Source organism: Centroberyx gerrardi, chromosome 5, assembly GCF_048128805.1.
Source record: "Centroberyx gerrardi isolate f3 chromosome 5, fCenGer3.hap1.cur.20231027, whole genome shotgun sequence".
Classification (NCBI taxonomy): domain Eukaryota; kingdom Metazoa; phylum Chordata; class Actinopteri; order Beryciformes; family Berycidae; genus Centroberyx; species Centroberyx gerrardi.
In genome coordinates this window covers 28276159-28295466 of record NC_136001.1, presented here as the reverse complement: position 1 = coordinate 28295466, position 19308 = coordinate 28276159, and the positions used below count along the sequence as shown (strand labels likewise).

General features: G+C 45.7%; 1 protein-coding gene across 2 annotated transcripts in view; it reads right to left on the bottom strand.

The window, feature by feature from the left end:
- Window positions 1-19308, bottom strand: part of sulf2a (sulfatase 2a) — a 34813-nt gene that overhangs the window by 1584 nt on the left and 13921 nt on the right. Inside the window, exons 3-21 of one of the 2 annotated variants that reach the window (XM_071917421.2) lie at window positions 9344-9622; window positions 8294-8533; window positions 7983-8134; window positions 7489-7658; window positions 5693-5843; window positions 5210-5385; window positions 4912-5040; window positions 4530-4586; window positions 4282-4411; window positions 3279-3489; window positions 2628-2892; window positions 2390-2486; window positions 2162-2256; window positions 2007-2066; window positions 1732-1898; window positions 1415-1557; window positions 1089-1197; window positions 964-997; window positions 361-414 (exon numbers count right to left, since the gene is read on the bottom strand). In XM_071917421.2, the coding sequence (XP_071773522.2) occupies window positions 361-414; window positions 964-997; window positions 1089-1197; window positions 1415-1557; window positions 1732-1898; window positions 2007-2066; window positions 2162-2256; window positions 2390-2486; window positions 2628-2892; window positions 3279-3489; window positions 4282-4411; window positions 4530-4586; window positions 4912-5040; window positions 5210-5385; window positions 5693-5843; window positions 7489-7658; window positions 7983-8134; window positions 8294-8533; window positions 9344-9545 (2642 nt within the window). In that variant the 5' untranslated portion in view covers window positions 9546-9622. The remainder of the gene's footprint in view (window positions 1-360; window positions 415-963; window positions 998-1088; window positions 1198-1414; window positions 1558-1731; window positions 1899-2006; window positions 2067-2161; window positions 2257-2389; window positions 2487-2627; window positions 2893-3278; window positions 3490-4281; window positions 4412-4529; window positions 4587-4911; window positions 5041-5209; window positions 5386-5692; window positions 5844-7488; window positions 7659-7982; window positions 8135-8293; window positions 8534-9343; window positions 9623-19308) is intronic. The other variant, XM_071917422.2, reaches the window with a different exon arrangement.

Sequence of the window (19308 nt, the reverse complement as noted above, 5' to 3'; positions counted from 1 at the left end):
GTTAAATGTGTCGCTTTAGGCATTCACTGGAAACTGTGGCTCCAGTTGTGGCCTGTTCCTAGCAACACTGCGAGAAAAAGTAAGAGATGACAATAACAGGACTAAGAACATAACATAATGGGACAACATCTCATCTGCATTGCATCATTGATTTTGACTTGTGTGAGTGAATGAAAAAAGGAAGGGTGCAGCATTGCAATGCAGGTAAATGAGAGTTAAGTGGAGGAGACAGAACTAAATAAGAAAGAGGGGGGCTACAGGGAGCATGCTGCTGGGTCATCTGACCAAGCAGAAAAATCTGGATGGAGATGGGGGAGCTTGGCTGAATACAAAGGAACAGATGGGTTATGACAAACTCACAGCGATTTGGAGGAGGGCTTCTTCACTTTTGGCCTCTTTCGACGATGAACTGGCCTGAAGCATGCACAGCACGTATACACGTGCAGGGCAAATGCACGTGCATGGAGACACACACACACACACAGTTATATACACACAAACACACACACGCACACACACACGTGCACACACATACATGTATGCACGCGTGCGCACACACACACACACACACACACACAGAGAGACACACACAGGTGTGCACACACACCGCACACACAGCAGAGACAAGCAATTAGGCTTCATTACAGAAAGGGAACAGCAGAAGCTGAAAGCAGGCTTGCATTTTGGCCCCCATTGGCTTCTGCATGCTTAACAGGCTTTGATCACGACAATAAGGAACCATGGCACTTTGTACAAACTTTGAAGAGGTTCAATTTCACCACAACATCACTGTATTTTATTTCCTTGACTCCCCAGATGACTCGCAGTAAGCAGAAACATAACCAAAGACACACTAGGGAGGCTGCAACCTCTGAGTTCACACTGTAACATGAATTCCATCTGTGGCGTTTGTAAAAGTAATCAGAGAGCGAGGAGAGAGGGACAAGAGGGAGATGAGAATACCTGTATTCACTGAAGTAGTTTCGCTCTTTTCCTCCTGACAGGAAGGAGAAGTAATATTAGTTTCAGTCTGAAATTACCAGAGACACTATAATCAATCATGTTTGTCTTTGAGTTTTCTGACTCACCCTTCTCTGGGTTGCACTGCTTGTGTCCCTTGCAGCTCCGTAACTCCATGAGTTGTTGATGCATTGAATTCAGAGCGTTGCGGTCCAGTGTGCTGACAGCATTTATCAGCTGCAGGCACAGTGAGGATAAAATGTTAGCAAGGGTTTTGCCAAAAAAGACAGTAAAGCGGATTTACTTTGGAAACTCAACAGGAAAGGCTGGCTGTACCCCGTGTGGTGGAGATTACAGGAATGTCATATGAATCATGTTGTGGGATAATTTCATAAAGTTCTTGGAAAATCTGGCATTAGGTGTGTGTCAGTGTGTCTGTACAAACGCTGTATACCTGGTACGGGTCAGTGTTGAGGTCAAAATACTCCAGGAAACCAGTAGCAAATTCACAAAACAGGAAATTGTGTGTGTCATTGATGGTCCTCAGGCACCAGTAGGTGTTGTTGTTGGCACTGGTGCATGCACAGAACGGCCCCACTGAGGGAGGGGGAGAGATTGGGCGAGAAAGGAAAGGGAGGGGAAAGAGAAGAAAACAAGGACAATTACAATAGTGTTCCAAAATAACATTTTCATCATATCTGTTCTGGCGGAAAAAACACTCCACCACAGTTTTCTTTGATTCCCTTTCCACAACTGTGCGTCATTTCTCACTTGTCCAGAAGGGGGCGGTCTGCCAGTGCTGGTTGTCGTGGGTGAAGCAGGTGAGGCCGGGCATGCTGCAGGTGTCGTTGTTCCGGAGCCTCTTCAGGAGTTTACGTAGTTTCTTCCTGCGCTTCTGCTCCTTCAGCAGCCACTGCTTCTTCTGCCTGGATGGCATTCTGATGAGAACGAATCAATGGAGAGAAGGAGTGAGATTGAAAGGGGAAAACATAATTATTCCTTTCACAGTCAAACAAGATGGTCTGCTGGTCCTGCTTAACTTTTACCTGAGTGAGTGGATGCGTCCTGCATTGAGCCTGAAAGCCTCTTTGTTCTTGAGGAGATAACTGAAAAGACAGGAGACAGTGTGCGTAAGTGACGACTGTCACAGAGATAATTAGATCACTACGCTGCTGACAGTGCAGTATTGATTCATTCTCACCTTGGAGGGTTACACTGGCACTCCTCAGGCCGCACCTTCTTCAGGTGACCCTTGACCTCACGCAGGTTCTTGATTTTGGTCTGCAGGGTTTCAATCTAATCACAATCACACAGCCATACAAGGTTGAGTTAAACACCACAAGCTATTGACAACCCATGAAATGGGTGTTTAGGTGAACTAGAGGATTAACCAGAATAGTTTTTATCAAGGAAGAGACTGCAGCAGTACCTCGTGCTCAATGTGCAGTTTGTGGTCTTTCCATGCTTGAAGGGATTTGTAGAGGCCTCCGTCACACTTTACTGTGTCGTTCATAAGAATGGAGCACCTGCAGGGAACATAGAACACATCAGCACCAAGACATCATCTGTAAATCACCTACACATTTCTTACATTTCTCTCTCCCTTCTTTGAACATTACAAATAGATGCATACACACACACACACACACACACACACACACATCTACCTGTAAGTGACTTTAAGGGAGGCAGGTGGTGTGAGTCTGCTGCTGGTGGTAGGTGTGGCTGTGACTCCCATGCCACTGAACTCTTCATCCTCCTCCTCCTCCCTGTTCCCGGCTCCTCTCCTCCCGTCGCTGGCCCAGCTGCTGTTCTTGGAGCCCACGGGCCGGTAGCCCTCCTCTAGGTCCACGGCATACAGGTCTCCATCCAGCTCAAACGGTACCGAGCGGGCCCAGCGGTTCCTCGCCACGGTCTTAGCGGACTTCATCTCTGAATAGGACAAGAGAGACGGATCAGTTTGTGATTCTGTGGATCAGAGTCTATGTTGATGTAAGCCAGAGAGGACCAGCACATAACAGAAAATTATTGATGTTGTGAATCCCTGGGACCACGTTTTCATATTCGCTGTTGCCAAAACCTTATGATTGAAGTGTGTATTCTAAAGTGTACCACTTGGTGGCAGCACAGACACATCCTCCTCATCTCATGAATACTTCAAAAGCTGGTTATTTTAGCCTGAGATTAATGGCCCTGTTTGGGAAGGCTTTGTACTGCAAGGACATTTCAAAGTAAAGCACAAGTGTCTTTCTGAACAAAATCAGCCTCTATTAATAACTACTGCAACACTGGTTCATGTGACTGACGGAGGAGCTTACTCTTCTTGGTGAGCAGTCTCTTCCTCTTCAGCGCTGTGCTTCTGAAGCCCAGAGGGCCACAGTCGCAGCTGTCAGAGTTGGAGTCGCTGCCGTAGAGCTGGGAGCCACCGCTGGCCATCAGAGCCTGCATACGTGGGGCATAGAGGCTGGCCATGCCCTTACACTTATACAGCCTCAGCTTGCCAGTCGGGTCCTCCACACACTGCCACTTCTATAAGAAGATAGAGGGATAGATGATGGAGGGTTCTATATAGCGCCACAAGATGATTTGGTTTATGGTGCTCTAAAGCAGTGGTTCTCAACGTGGGGTCCGGGGACCACCTGGGGTCCTTGAGGGGGTTCCCAGCAAACTGATGAATTGTTAAACTTCACCATTATTTAATTTACAAGATGTTAACACACTCAGAGAACGTAGAAGAATGACAATTTTGATCATAGTTTCTCTGTTATCTCTCTGCCTACAATACAGATAGTCATGGAATTCTGGACAAAATCATATCTAACAATAACATTTTTCTCAGATTTGGGTTCAAGAGTCAAAATCTCATCAAATGGGGGTCCGTGGCTCTAAATGTGGACTAAATTAGGGGTCCTTGATATGAAAAAGGTTGAGAATCACTGCTCTAAAGAACCCTTTAAGAATGCATGATTTGTTCCAGATTAACAATATTAAAATAACTGTTTAGGATTCACACTGGGTCTTTTGTTCTCATTTTCCATTTTTTATTTTAACAAATCAGAGGGTTCCCTGGGTCATTGTGGTTGTGTGTGTGTGTGTGTGTGTGTGTGTGTGTGTGTGTGTGTGTGTCATACTCGACACACTTTGAGGGAGTAGAAAAGGGACTTTGATGTCAAAGGCAAACCCTGGGAGCACAATGACTGCACATTATACCCACTGAAAATGTCAACCAGATTGAACATTTTCACGGTGCAGTGTTACACTCCATGCCGTACTCCTGAGACTTTAATATCCTCTGCTTCTTTACTTCTCAGAGACAGGTACCTGTCCTGGCTGCTGGCAGGAGGTCTGGTACTCGGCTTTCTGACACAGGTCCTTGACCCGTTGGTATTTAGGCAGGAAGTTCTCCTCCTGAGCCACTTCCTTCCCATCAGCTCTCTTGTGCAGAGGCTTCCTGTGTGAACAGGAAAGGACTCACATGAAAGTTCATTCAACCAATCAACTACAAGGAGCCTGATGTCACCGGGTGACAATGAAATGTATTCTGCAAAAGGTCAATCAATAAACCATACCCTCTCTCCACCAGGAACGAATCCCTCCATGTTTTTCCCTTTCTGTTCAACTGGAACCTGAAAATGAGCATAAAGAAAAAAAATCCTGTCAGATCTGGCTGTGATATTTGGACTGAACAAATATGCGGCGCATTTTCAAATGTCATCCTTGTACTGCGCTGAAAAGAAAGTGGTGTGACATATTTGCCTTTGGATTAGGGTTTCCACTATGCCATTCTATTCATTACTAAGAATGGAGAGATTTAATAAAACTTTGTCTAAGTCTAAGCTAATTGCTTGTTGAATGTCAATATATAATATTATCTAATTAGTTTCAGTATTTGGTTTCAAATATCATCTGTGGATGTGCACAGTGTGCAAAGTAATAGATGCGGGTGTTCACCTATTGACTGGCCTGTCTGTATCCAGCAGCTTGAGGATGGACTTGCCATCCATATCTGAGGGGATGTCAGCACCGGCCATGTCCAGCAGAGTGGGTGCCAAGTCAATGTTCAACACTACATGAGGATTACTGCAGTGGAACAAGAGCAAAGTGTTATTTTCAATAGCATTGGGTAGCAACATGATCATAAAATCAATGAATTGAATGAGAATGAATCTCTTAAATTTGATATTGGAGCACAGTGTCCAGAGTATTGATTGTTTCATAGCCATGTCAAATAAGAGTCTGAGTCACTCACGTGGCTCCTGGCTCCACGCTGGGTCCTCGTATGTAGAAGGGCACACGGATATCAAACTCGTAAGGCATTGATTTGCCCTTGACCAGACCAAACTGGCCGATATGGTAGCCGTGGTCCGAGGTGTAGATGAGGTAGGTGTTGTCCAGTTCGCCTGTCTCCACCAGCATGTTATACACCTAAAAAGGACAGCAGTTCCCTTTTAAAACAGTCACAGTGATGTAAAAAGTTGTGCTTCATGCTTGATAATTTAAGTAAGTCTCCCGTGCCAGTTTTAAAGAATAGGGGTGAACCATTTACCAAGTGTGTCAGTGAATACATTAAACAATCACAGCCAAGAACGAGCACAGATCTCTCAGGACTCGGGACTGTCAGATGGAGTGTGTGTTTGTGTTTGTGCGTGTGCGCAAGTGTGTGTATGTCTGTGTTTAAGCACGTGTGTGTGTGTGTGTGTGTGTATGTCTATCTGTCTGTCTGTCCACCTACCTTCTCCACACTGTCATCCACAGACAGCAGGGTCTGCATCCTCCTGCGCTGCAGCATGTTGGTGAACTGCATGTGGACGGGCTTCATAGGGCCGGTGTAGCGTAGGATCCAGTGCTTGTCTGGGTTAGGGGCGTAGTTGTAGCTGGGAGTTCTGAAAGAGGGGTAGATAGAGAAAAAGAGTGAACACAAATGCAAGCCACATGGAAATCTGATGTGGAGTAGGCAACATTTAATTGCTGTGTCCCTACATTTACATCTGAAAGGAAACCGTACCAAAGCGGAATGCACACTCCATTGTATGTCACTGTATTCTGCCATAGATTTGCATTCAGTTGTTTTTTCCCTTATTATATTGCATTGCTGTATTTCCACTGGAAACTGGATTATAGAAAATGTACCAATGTGTGTATGTATTGTGCAATTACAATGTGCATGCACAGCAATAACCTCTGCCAGTGTCTGCAGATGTGTCCTACCCTTTCCTTTCCAAAGTAACCAGAAAACTGTTTATGTAATGCTGAACTGGAGGTTATATAAAGCATGTAAAATGCAAAGCGCTGCAATCAATAGGCCTGTACGCAGTGAAGATGGTTTGATCAATATTTAACTCCAGGCCATATGGAACCTTAATTATTTCAAAATAAACACTGCTAAATATCTAATGAGATCTTAGAGGCAAACATATTTAACGTTTAAAGTGGATTGATTCGACTTTAAAGAAATGCTAATGTCTTGCAGCCTCGTCTACAGAGTAAACTCAAACGTGGTGTGAAGATGTGTCTGCTTGGTGCCGAGGTGAGAAGAAAGTTTATCACCAGAGGAGTGCAGGACATTTACTGCCTCTCTCTCCATGTGGTTGATAAGGGGGTGAGGGAGATAGGGTGAGAGAAATAGCCTGAGATGGCCCTCTCAACAAAAAGTATCACCCCAGGGAGATCAGATTTATGGGAAAAGAGCAATTAAAAGTTACTATACAGACATTGGGGCTGAATTTTTCCAAAGATTCTGTCTATAAAGTCTGTGTGGCATAGGTTAATGATGCTGGTGGGATTAGATGGAGGGTGGGGGGTGCGGGGTGGGGGTTGGGGTGGTGGTAGAAACTGCTGGCTCATTACTGGCCTTGGATCTGTCTCTAGGGGCCAATAGGAGAGCTGCTATTAGCCAGCAGCGCTAGACAGCCAGTCAGGTGCAGGCAGGGTCAGGTAGACAGGGCTGGGATGCAGTGTGTGTGTGTGTGTGTGTGTGTGTATACTCATTACCTATGTCTGGCATTATTCATGCCCCTCTTTAAGCATGCCTGACAGAATGGTACAAATTAACAAGGCTCATCATGGCGGTACAACTAATGTGAGCACATAAGCCAAATAAACTAGAGCGCTACAGTGGCTGTTGAAGGAGAAGGCTGTGCTGCCTACATCATATTACAGGCAGAGGAAGATAAACATGATAGCGTCGAGATTATGGAATTTGTGTCATTCTGGGTCAAATGAAAGTGAGCGTGAATGTGTGGATGACTCATATGCAAGCAAAAAGCTCTGCATGTGGAAATGTAAATTGTATTCTAGCATTTGTCAGCCTTGGCCCAGATAAACCAAATCAAATGTTCCTTCCTAACACAGTTCATGGGCAAGTAGTCAGCCAAGCCAGTAGAGTATCTGATTAAACCTTTACTTACGCAGGTTAGTCTTATTAAAATAGAATATCTAGTTTTCAAGAGAGACCTGCAAATATACAGCTGGCTAAATCCTGTCAGTGTTTAGTTTGTTTCAGTAGTTGTGAAACCTGCTCATCCTTACATGTGCTGCGAGGCGTTGGGGAAGGCAGAGCTGTACTGGGGGGCTGAGTCCTCCGGACCGTGGGGGGCGGCGTGGCTCAGGACCATCATGACGGGACGGTGGGGGTACATTCTCTTGGACATACGGAAGTAGTTGATGCTGTCGTTGGTGATGATGTCCGTCAGGTAGTCCTGTGGAGCAAGCATACACTGTCCATCAGGCTTGTAGTGAGAGAGGCAATGAAAGAGCAGACATCAAAGCCTTGTAGAAGTTACTAAATAATGACCCGGGATTGATTTAATTACAGTTTAATACATGGAAAAGAGAGTCATTATAATAGCTCTTTGGAAATTATAAAATGAATTAGTTTTAAATCCCAAACTCCTAATTGCTAAATATTTCCAAAAGTACAGTAATTACTTTCCTCAAAATATTCTGTGTTTTTTTTTACTTTCATGCCAGAAATCATTCTATGAGAGTAGGTGTGATATTTTTCAGATGCAGTGCATTAAGACCTTGGGGTAGTTGCTGCCGTGCTTCTCTCGGACTCCGTTCCTGCAGAGGGTGTAGTTGTAGAAGCGGGAGTTCTTCACCAGTGCTACCCATTCCCTCCAGCCAGGGGGCACATAGGAGCCGTTGTACTCATTCAAATACTTCCCAAAAAAGGCTGAGGGAGGAACAGGAGAAAAACATGTGTTAGTGTTTGGGCTTGAAGCTGCAACCTGTCTGTGAATACATCAACTTTAAATAGCTGAGAATACATCAACTTTAAATAGCTGCTTGAAGCGATATTAACATTTATGGGCGGTGTAGTCGCCGCGCTCACCTGTCCTGTAGCCGGAGTTGTTGAGGTGCACGGCGAAGGTGTGCGGCTCGTGGTGGGCCTGCCACGAGGGCGAGGAGCAGTTCTCGTTGTTGGTGTAGGTGTGGTGGTTGTGAACGTACTTCCCCGTCAGGATGGAGGAGCGCGACGGGCAGCACATGGGCGTGGTGGAGAAGGCGTTGGAGAAATGCGTGCCCCCCTTCTCCATGATACGCCGCGTCTTGTTCATGGCCTGCATCGAGCCTGGGAGGGAGCGGTGGGAGAGGGAGGGAAGTTGTGTGAAGGGAGAGAAGGGGGGAAAGGGGGCGGGGATGAGAAGAAAAAGGAGCGAGAGATTCGAGGGACAAGGATTGAAATGAAAAGGGGCATGGGGGATATAAAGCAGTGGGAGGGTAAAAAAAAGAAGAGAATGAGAGATAGAGGAAAAGAGAGAGGGTAAAAAGAGTGAAGGGCCAAAATATAGGGAATGAGGGGTAAGAGAGATAGAAAGCAGTTATGGAGAGGGAGAGAAAGAAAGAAGAGGGGGAAAAGCAAGTGAAAGAATAAATCTTTTTGGTGAAGTGTAGCCCATTTGAATTCATGTGTACTAAAAGCCTTTCAGGCTGATGGCGATTGTTTGGGGAAACAGATGCTTGACCATAAATTCCTGCTTTTCAATGGGAGTCTTCTCACTGGCGATCACAGGAGGACAAAGGATGTCACCGAGGCCATTATGCAGCCACTCTAGTCCAATACGCCGTTAAAGGGCTTAAGCGGGTAGGGAGATGGCCAGGGTTTGGCACTCAGACAATGGAAGCCATAGGCCGCCCTCATTTCATGCCAGCAATGGAGGAGTTGGCAAGGGGAGCACATGACTTGGAGTGGGCCGGTTGTTATGGTGCCAAGAGGCAGCATTAGGTGGACTTCCCTTGCTGATGCTGTTACACATGGACAGAACATCCATACCCATGGGAAATGGCTACAAAACACACAGACAAAGACGCATGCACAAGTACATGCACTGACACCCCCTTCTCTCACACAAGAAAAGAGCAAAGCAACCTAATGTCTTACCCAGTTCTATGTCTTGATCATCGGTGAGGATGAGGATGATGTTGGGTCGGACGTTGCGGATGTGGCGGTCCCTCTGCAGCCGAGACCTGAGGCGATGGCCAGACAGGTAGCCGGAGCCCCGGGCCACGGGAAGGACTCCCACCAGCAGAAGAAGGAGAAGAAGAAGGAGAGGGAGAGGGGCAGGCAGCCCCCGCCCCGCCATCACTCTACCCTGCAGTCACCTCCTCAGTGTTTCTCTCACACAGCAACACAGAGCAGTCTGCAGCTCCCTCACTCAACCTGGGAGACAACACACAGAGGGAGGCAGCTAAGAAAGGACACCGCGTGTAGAAGTAAGAAAGAACAGTTAGTAGAGGTAAGAAAGGGCAGTACCTTAGAGATAAGAAAGTATACATTATATACTGTATATGGATAAGGAAGGACACAGTGTATACTGTAGGGCTTAATAAAGGACAGAAACGGAGACACACTCACACCCACACACACACAAACCAGAGAGCACAAACAGGCAGGCGCAGAGAGAGTAATGAGAGGCCACCCATACACGGCTTGTACCTATGGGAGATAAGAGACCTTTTTGGAGTACACAGAGTTGGAGCTGAGACACTTTGTTCTTACACACACACACACACACACACACACACACACACACACACACACACACACAGGTATGCATGCGCGCACACACACACACACACACACACACACACACACACACACACACGCACACAGAAACACGGTGAAAAATAGCAGATGCAAGCCTTGCAGAGCCATTACAGGGTGCTCTTCCGTACAAATGCGCCCGTTTGGGCTGAGCTCAGCTCGTTAATCAATCATTAATGATGCATTAGAGCGGTGTCATTGGCTGGGTGTAATGATCTCTGGTGATGAGCACATGGCTGCCAGGCTGGGGCTAATGGGCCTGGGCCGAGGGCCAGCACTGGCCTCACCTCCCCTTCACCTCCCCCTGAGAGGGTTAGGGTGGAGATGAGGGGATGGAGGGGGAGGGGGAGTGGGGCAGAGGTGAAGGAGAGAGACAGGGGGACAAGGGGATGAGAAGAAGAAAAAGGAGACAGGGGTCACTGAACAGGGAGCGACAGTGGAGGACCCCAGTTCAAAAGACAAAGCTTTGGAAAACTCAAACTTCAGATTAAACCGAGTCAAGAGAGCCGTGGAACAGAATAATATCGAAGCGCCTGTGAAAATTACAGCAGGCGACGATAATGTGACAATATCACAGTATCAATATCAGTACACTGTATGAGTTCCATAAACGCAAATTGCCTCTAGATGTGCAGAAAATTACCAATTCTGCTCACCCTGTGTAAGTTTAATATAACAATTAATGTCATGGCAATAGAGCTTTCCCTTAATGAACCTCTATGCACAGTTTGCTAAAATTACACTACCTTCCTATTAGCTCTCTAATACAAGTATATATCTCCTCATCATTAAGCGCATATCCCCCCTGAGTTTACCATGGCAACTGTTAGTTATGTTCCTGTGCAGACAGAGCAGCAGTCACATGGCAATCTAGACTTCAGCACTATGTGCAGTTATTAGAATCTGAATGATGAAACTCGACTTTTTGGAGATTGCAAAATCTAACAAAAAATGAACAAGGAGTTAGAAACAAGATTTTTGTCACAAAATTAGATATCTATTAAACTATGTTCACATTCTTTGAGCTCTGAGGTAAGTTTTAAGCTAAAGCAAGGCCTTTGTTTGTAAATCTGTGACATTGTAGAAGGGGTAATTTTGAAATAATGTGCACTGAACATCAGATAATTTGTCTTAATAAATGGATAGGATAAAAAATAAATGAAAGCCTTCATGTTGTTCCACATACCTATTATGGAGCTGTTATTATTTGTCATACCACTATCATACAATGGATATCGGTTGGCCAGTTGGAGAAGTGCTGACATAATGCCGTTGCTTTATCACAACACATAATCACACCAGCCACAGACCTCAGTGACCACAATGACGAACACAATTAGCGAGCAGTGCCATCAATGTGTCCACTGAGAGCTTCCACTCTCATAGAAAGGTGTGTGTGTGTGTGTGTGTGTGTGTGTGTGTGTGTGTGTGTGTGTGAGTCCACAGGGAGCATGTAGCTATCAGAGTGCTATCTGTTTGAAGATGACAACAACAACAACACAATGCCAACGTCCCTCTGCTGGGACTGCACCTCCTGCTCAACAACAACCTGAGTGGTGTGCCATTCAACATGGGAACAAACACACACGCACACACACACGCAAAGGTGACTGGATGCACCTCTACAGCGCCTACACACTCCTCATAAGCAAAATCAAGTAATCAAAAGCAAAAACCTGAAGAGCACTTCATTTCAGGGAAGAGATGATTACAGAAGAGATACTCATTACCTCCTTCACCAATAACTGAGGAACTTTCCTCTTGTGGAGCTTTATCTGTAAGCACCGTCACAGCAGATGAGGTGAGCGTGAGCTATCACACTCTGTCCGAATGTAGGAGAGCTCCTCTGTCTGACACAGAGCTTCCTGTTTGTCTCTAGTCTCCGCTGTAGTTCAGATCCCGCTCATTAAGATCCTCCCTATCGCTCAAACACCCACACATGTCCTCCGTCCCCCTGCCCGGCCTTAATGCACACACACACACACACACAAATTTACACAAAAACAGCTGTGTTAGCTCTGGTTTCGTGCTCCTCTCTCTCCCAGGGCATGCAGTTCTTCCCTGGAGGAACACATGAGCTCTGACCCGGGGCGGTGTGCTGTTTGAAATTCTCCCTGCTCCTCTCTCTCTCTCTCTCTCTCTCGCTCTCCCCTCCTGTTCTCCCTCCCTGCATCCCTCTCTCATTTCTGGCATGAGATGAAAACAAGACACCAGCAACAAGGAAAGCCACAAAAAAAAAAAAAGAAAGAAAGAAAAAACCCCGGTGAAAGAAAGACAAACACTTAACCAGCTCTGTCTCCAAACAGCAGCAAATACCCCCTCGCCGAAATGGCTTCCAGGACGTTTTACGATGAATAAAGAATAGATTCAGTGTGCTCAAATTAAGTCGGTCCTCCACCACTGGTTCCTCTTTCACAGTGGTTTGTGGCGTGGAAGGTACTTCCCTTTGATAGTTGTTTGTCTGTTCAAAAAGCTGATGTGGGCAAAAACCCGTCAGGGACGTGTAGGCCTGAATTTACAAGAAACATCCAGCTCCATTTTGCATGCTGCACTGATCTATCAATAGCCAAGTATGTAAATGTGGTGTTATTGACATGATGCTACGGTGGTGGATATTTCCTGATCTTCCTCCCATGAGGCCTTCTTTCCCCTGATAGGGAAGACTAATTGGATTCCCAGGCTTTTATCAGCTCTAAGTGACACATACAGTCCTTTATTTCCCACTTCTCTCTCTCTCTCTCTCTCTCTCTCTTTTATCTACCCATATTGTTTATCTCTCCAGGTGGCAGATGCAACATGAAAACACGAGGAATAAAGCAGTGGGAACCATAACTTCCAAACAGACAGAAGCCATTATACCTTGAATATGTGTGGAAATATAGACATGGACAAGCGTTAGAAAAAAAGCGGGACTTAGCCAAGCTATTCTCGGTGTCTGACAACACGACCAATGCGATGATTTGTATGCATTCATAATGCAAGCCAAGCCATGTTGTTTCTGTAAACTGTGATGATTTAGAGCTCCTTTTCCTGACACTCAGACAGAGTGCTGCCCACATCAGCTCTTTGCTCTAAGTGAACGGCGAAACTACAACGCTGATTCAGCTGGATAAGACAGAATGAAAGAGGAATTTTGCCATTTAGACAGAAGCGCAAGACAACATGAGTAAATATAACTCTCCGCAAAACTCATTAAAGGCTAGAGCATGGAGTCTAAGGAAGGGAGGAAGGGACTGAGAGAGAGCGGGCTGGAGAGAGCAGAATATAAGATCATACGGAATAAGCTTCTAAAAGCATGTTTGAAGAGCAAGGATCATCTAAGGTTATACTAATGCCAAGTGATGCCTGGAACTCAGAACAGAGAAGCAAAGTTTTGCTCTTAAGTCGTTCCCTTGTAAAGAGGCTCTAGGAGACAGCAGCACTGCATCACCAGATAAAAAGTTAATGCCGTCCATCTTTTATTGATAAGACTGAATTATAAATGCCGTGACAACAGAGTTGGCCATGTCACAGTATGGGCATGTTGGTGAGACGGTGGCGAGAGTGGAGGGATGAAACACAGACACCAGATCGACAGACAGATACGTTACACTGCTCAACAACACACTGCTGTACTCTGACTTTCATAGCTCAAGTGAGTTGGGAAGGAAGCTGAGAGAGTACTTGATAAATCTTCCAAAGGCTTTGCAGAGGCGTTAATGTACTTTTTCCCCATAAATAAAACACCTTGGGCTTTGAAATAGGTATAAAGTCTGATTCATTCTATCTGCAGCCCCCTGAGAAGGCGTGAAACACAGAAAGAATATGAGAAAACCGGGAAAAAAACAGACACTTATTACATACTGAAGGAGGACGAGTCATGGCGTACACTTACAATTTAATCAGCTCTCTGTCTCATAATGCATATGAAATATGGAGGAGAAAGCCCACAAGCATGAAGCCAAGCTCCTGGATTCTCTATCACGAATGTTCGAAGAGAGAGAGCGAGAGAGAGGGAGAGAGAGAGAGAGAAAGAGGGGGAGACAGTGTAAGAAAAGGAAAGAACCTCTAGGCATACAATCTGGAGAGAACAAAGCTTGAGCACTTCCATTGCAGACTGTTTTTCCCAAACATGAAAAGTAGATTCACAGACCAAGGCATCCATATAAAATAGAATGGAATGAAACGGAATGCAATAGCAGAAAACCCAAATCTCCTCTGCATTCTCGACACAGGAATTTTCAATCCACCGTCTATTGGTGCTGGAATAAATAAAGGGAATGGCCAAGAAAGTTTAAATAGACACATCCAGTCCTGAATGCGGCCTGTTGCAACACTATCAAGCCAATCCCTTTGGTCATAATTGAGGCTGGCAGAGCTTTGCTAATGTGTGACTTTGTTCCCATTGGCCTGTATAGCTCTGGACAGAATGTGCAAAATCTCCAAGGACCCTTGAATTTACCAACAAAAGTTGGCATTCAGATGCAAATTTTGCAATGGCATGCCTCTATGTGAGAGTAACTTTCTCTGAGAGGAGAGAGAGTTTGTGTGTGTGTGTGTGTGCGTGCATGGGTGTGTGTGTGTGTTTGATACGACGATATGGTGCCGGGATGGGGTGTGTGTGTGTGTGTGTGTGTGTGTGTGTGTATGGGTGTGTGTGTAGGGGTGGGGGCTATTGCCAAATACTGTACGGAATTCCTTTCTCATGATAATGTGAAGCTATGGATTGTAGCAGCCATTGCTATCCTTCATCTAGCATTCTCTGCTTCCAAATCTCCGCTCCGCCATTAGAAGCCAGGAAAACATAGCGGTAAGATCACTCTATTCAAGTGGGCCTGTCAATCTACATCCCACTTCTAAAGGAAAAGCATCATCTCATGTGCTGTAAACATCACCCAGGTCGTACAGCTGTGTCCCACATGGCCCGCTCTACCAATGACCTCTAAGCTAACGGCTCCTCCATCATTAAGCGCTGGTTTGGTGACCTCTAAAACAATGGCTCCTTTGATAGGTCAGCGCGGTCCCTCCAAGCTGTCGAGCCCCAGGCTGATAACCCTGAAATCTCATTCAAAAACTCTCCAACTGCTCTGTGGTTAAAAATAGCGCCCGCACATTCTTTTGACAAATGTGCCTTTGCCTCCTAATAACTAACTTTAATAGCTGAGAATGACAAGAGATAGCGCCAAGGCTGATCCCATTCACCGGGAAGATTTCATTTAGATTTCCCTGAGGTTCCGATAAGCTCGGCACTCGGCAGACATTTTAACTTGACAGTCAGAATCTGCACAGCAATTTTCTGTTTGAATACGCAGACACAAAAGAGCAGTGGTTGGACTCTAAAAGTGGGAAAATTAGATTTCTGCTGCGATGAGGAGGCTCAAGCGTGAAATATTTATACCCAGTTACTGTTCAGCTGTTTGTTTCAGTGTGTGTGTGTGTGTGTGTTTCGGTGTGTGTTTCCTTCCTCGGTGACACAGTGAAACTCTCCCGTAACCTTTAATATCAGCTGGAATGTGCTGCTCAGACAGTGAAATATGAATGAGTGTAATTTTAGTGCTTAACACATCATTAATCCTGCAATGAGTCTGCTTGTCTGGCTTTTTGAGGGAAGGGTGAATCTGTGATGTGTTCTGGCTGGAACACACACACAGACACGCACACATACCACACACACACACACACACACACACACACACACACACGCAAATGTTGCTACTTTGAATTTCCATTCAAATATATTTTCTTACCTCCAGGAGTGGAGTGCAATGTAAACTCACCTAGATTCAGTTTATCCACCATTTTATTGGTGAAACAGTTTTTAATAGTTTTCCCTTTCCAAACTTATTCATCATATGCATCTATAATATGTATGTATCAGATCGGTGTAAGTTACATGGAAATAGGGTATTTTCAAGGAAATGCATTATATATAAATCATACATTATATATACCTATTATTAATCAATATTATTTATTATTTCATCTATTATCTAATTAGATAATCTAGTATAGAATGTAATATAATATCTAATACTGGATATTATGGTGTATTTATAAAATGTTGGTGATTGTTTATAGTTTATCCATCAATTGTCGTTTACCACTACATTGCAGTTGAATTAATTCCCTGAAATAGCACTCTAACTTTAACCACCGAATGCCTAACTGTGACTCTGAACGAACTCTAATTCAAACCCCGACACCGAAACCCTAAAATAAACCCTTTTAGATCGTGACGATTGGAACAACTGTTATCACAAGTCACTTTCTGGTAGTGATTCTATACTTGGGAAGACTTCCTTGCAAGTCTGTTCACACCCAGACACAAAGCCAGACAAAGACACATACATTCATACAAAAAAAAAAAACATACCCACACAAGGGCGTGCATGCAAAGACACAGAAATGCATGCTGGGAGCCTCATCTCCATCTCCCCGACTCCATAATCCACATAGGCCCATTATCTTTTAAATGGTTTCAACGCGACAGAGAGCGATGAGATGCCGGGTGATTGGTTTGGTGGAAAAAATGAGGAGGCGAGGAAGAGAGACACAGAGAGAGAGAGAGAGAGAGAGAGAGAGAGAGAGAGAGAGAGAGAGAGAGAGAGAGGGGAAGAGGAAGAGAAACAGAGTGTATGACGGAGTCAGTTCAGACAAAAGGCCCAGTCATGATGTGTTCTCGCTGGAGAACAAAGAGCTCTGACAGACTCTCTGGGTCTGCTCTGTTGACTATAAATGTACACCGTGCGCACACACACAGGCAGACAGACAGACAGACAGACAGACAGACAGACAGACAGACAGACAGACAGACACACACACACACACACACACAGTGTATCAGACTTCAAACCTCTCTCTCCAACAAGAGGACATAAAAGGAGAGAACAACAGCCAGGCTAATTATCTCAGAATCTGGAGGAAATGAACAGTGTCTTGTTGTTCTCAAATTGTCTGGCCCCGGCAGCACTAGAGGGACATCACACGGCTACTGCCTGCCTTTTTGTCTCCTGCAGGTTTAACAAACAATCTCAGTGAAGATATTCCTCATAATGAGCTTGGATTGTAGCCGCACCACAATAACAATGTCAGAAACTGTTGCAGTGAGGATGTGACACAAGCTCTGAATCCAGTCTTCATCCCTTAAGGCTCCGGTTTAGGGGTTTTTCCACTTTCATCCGCCGTCCACTCTGCTCTTCGCTCTCTGTTTCCAGCAGCAACGCGGCGGCATGCGGGGCTAGCGTGGTGGTCTGCAAGTTTTGGGGGGCTTCACACAGGGCCCACGGCTGTGTGGGCTGACCCTGAGGGGTCACGGCATCTACCCCTCCTCCTCTGCACCCCTGCGGTACGCTCCAAGGGAACTCAAAAAGAACATGGAGGTGGTAGAGAAAACACAAACAGAGCCCCGATTGTCCCTGACTTGAGTTCAACCCCCCCGCGGCCCCACCTCCAGGGGTTTAAGGCTGAGAGAATGAGAAACTGTCAATGGTGTTTTGTAAATACTTAGCTGTTTTCACTTTGGATGGGTTTATTCAGATGTCGGAGGGAAACGCCGCCTGCTTTGCAGTCTGTGAGTGTTCTCGCCTTTCCTGTGCTATTGAATTTTGTATGGGAAAGCCATTTGCGATGCGTCCGAAAGAGAGAGGTACAATCGCTGGCTTCTCTGAGACAGGGGTTGACAGCTGAAACAAGTGAGCAAGCTGGTGGACAGGGCAGCCCGCTGAGTGATGGCTGTTTCTTATTGGCACTTATTGACCAGAAGCAAAGCCCCCCTACAGTGTGTCACATCTCAGCTAAATGGATTACAGACAAATCAGCCGGGGCCCATTGTTCCTCTGGCCTAACTACCTCACTGAGACCCCAGTACAGCCAAGTGACTCCTGCGTGACATTGCATGACTGCAGCACCAATGAGAGCTAATGATCAACACTCATCACTCAGACGATACGATCGGCTACAAACTGAATAATATTCAATGAGCTAAAGCTTGATGAGAAGAACATTAGTGGAATGCACAGTGATATTTAGCTGGAGATTGCTTGTGATAATACAATCATCTGCTCTCTAAACAATAGTGTTTGTCTCTAGTGTATAAGTTCCACTCGCGTTGGTAAAATTAGATCGTGGTCCACAGGACCTATAGGTTTTAAACTGTCATTTGTTCTGTTTTAATTACATCCCATTTCTCTCCCTCATCAAATTAGCACCTGCAGTGGGGACTACTCCTAATGGCTCTGACTTAATGATGATTACAGACAATATCGGTTTCAACTTTCAGTAAACAACTGCCGCCCGCCCTCTGAATAAATTACAGAGAGCACAGATAAATCAATATGCCGGGAGGGAGCTACTGTTGCAGCGACTGCAGAAGTTATCACTTCTATAGATTGTTTTACTCAGCTAAAAGACAATGGCTCTTGACTACTCGAAGGGGCCCTACTCAACGGGAGGCATGTTTTACCCAGGGGGGGCACTTGTCGTTCCCATAACTTCTCACTGGGGGCAGGATTACAGTAGTCAGCATCATAGGGCCCTGTTGAAGCGCTCGGCCTCCTCAGCATCCCAGAGCTGGATAACAGTGGGGTTGCTAATGGGACTGTGGGCACCGTGGGGACCGTCTTATCTGGTGTTAAAAGCATGCCCTTGGGGGGTGGAGAGGCAAAGACCACTTCTTTACTTCTTCACTCCTCCCATTCTCTGTCCTAACCCCCCTCTTTCGCTTGCCGGCTTTCTCCTAGCCCTTTTGTCGGGGGATTACGGGGGGCTTAGAAACGCACACCCTGATCCCCCCCCTGTCCCCCATCGGAACCACACAGGGGGTTAAGACTGGAGCGCAGAGGCGAGACCTTAACACAATGATCTGAATTACAGAGGCTCTCTATGTATGCCCACTTATATGCCCCCATTTGCTCTACTCAGAAATCACCACAGAGCGCTATTCACCGCTAGTGATTTTCCCACTAGGAGTCTTGGGCTATATGCCAAAGCCCGGGGCAGATTTTTTGAATCTGTATCAACATTTAGAGAGTTCAGTGAGCGTATTTTTCAGCCAAATCCTTTCTCTTTTGTTCACTATAATCAGAAACATGCGTGATGGTCCTTTTAATCATCCGTGGTAAATGACCAAAACTAAATACCCACGGCAAACAAACAGGCCTCAGGTGAAACCGTGGCGGTGTGTAACCGCATCGAGCCAACACACACAGTCCGCATCTCTCCATATTGGGTGAGCGCGGGCTGTCTCCCCCTCTACAGGTCGGTATCCATCTCTCTCTGCCCCTTGCTCGGGACAGATGCCCAGACAGCCCATCTGTCTGTCCTGA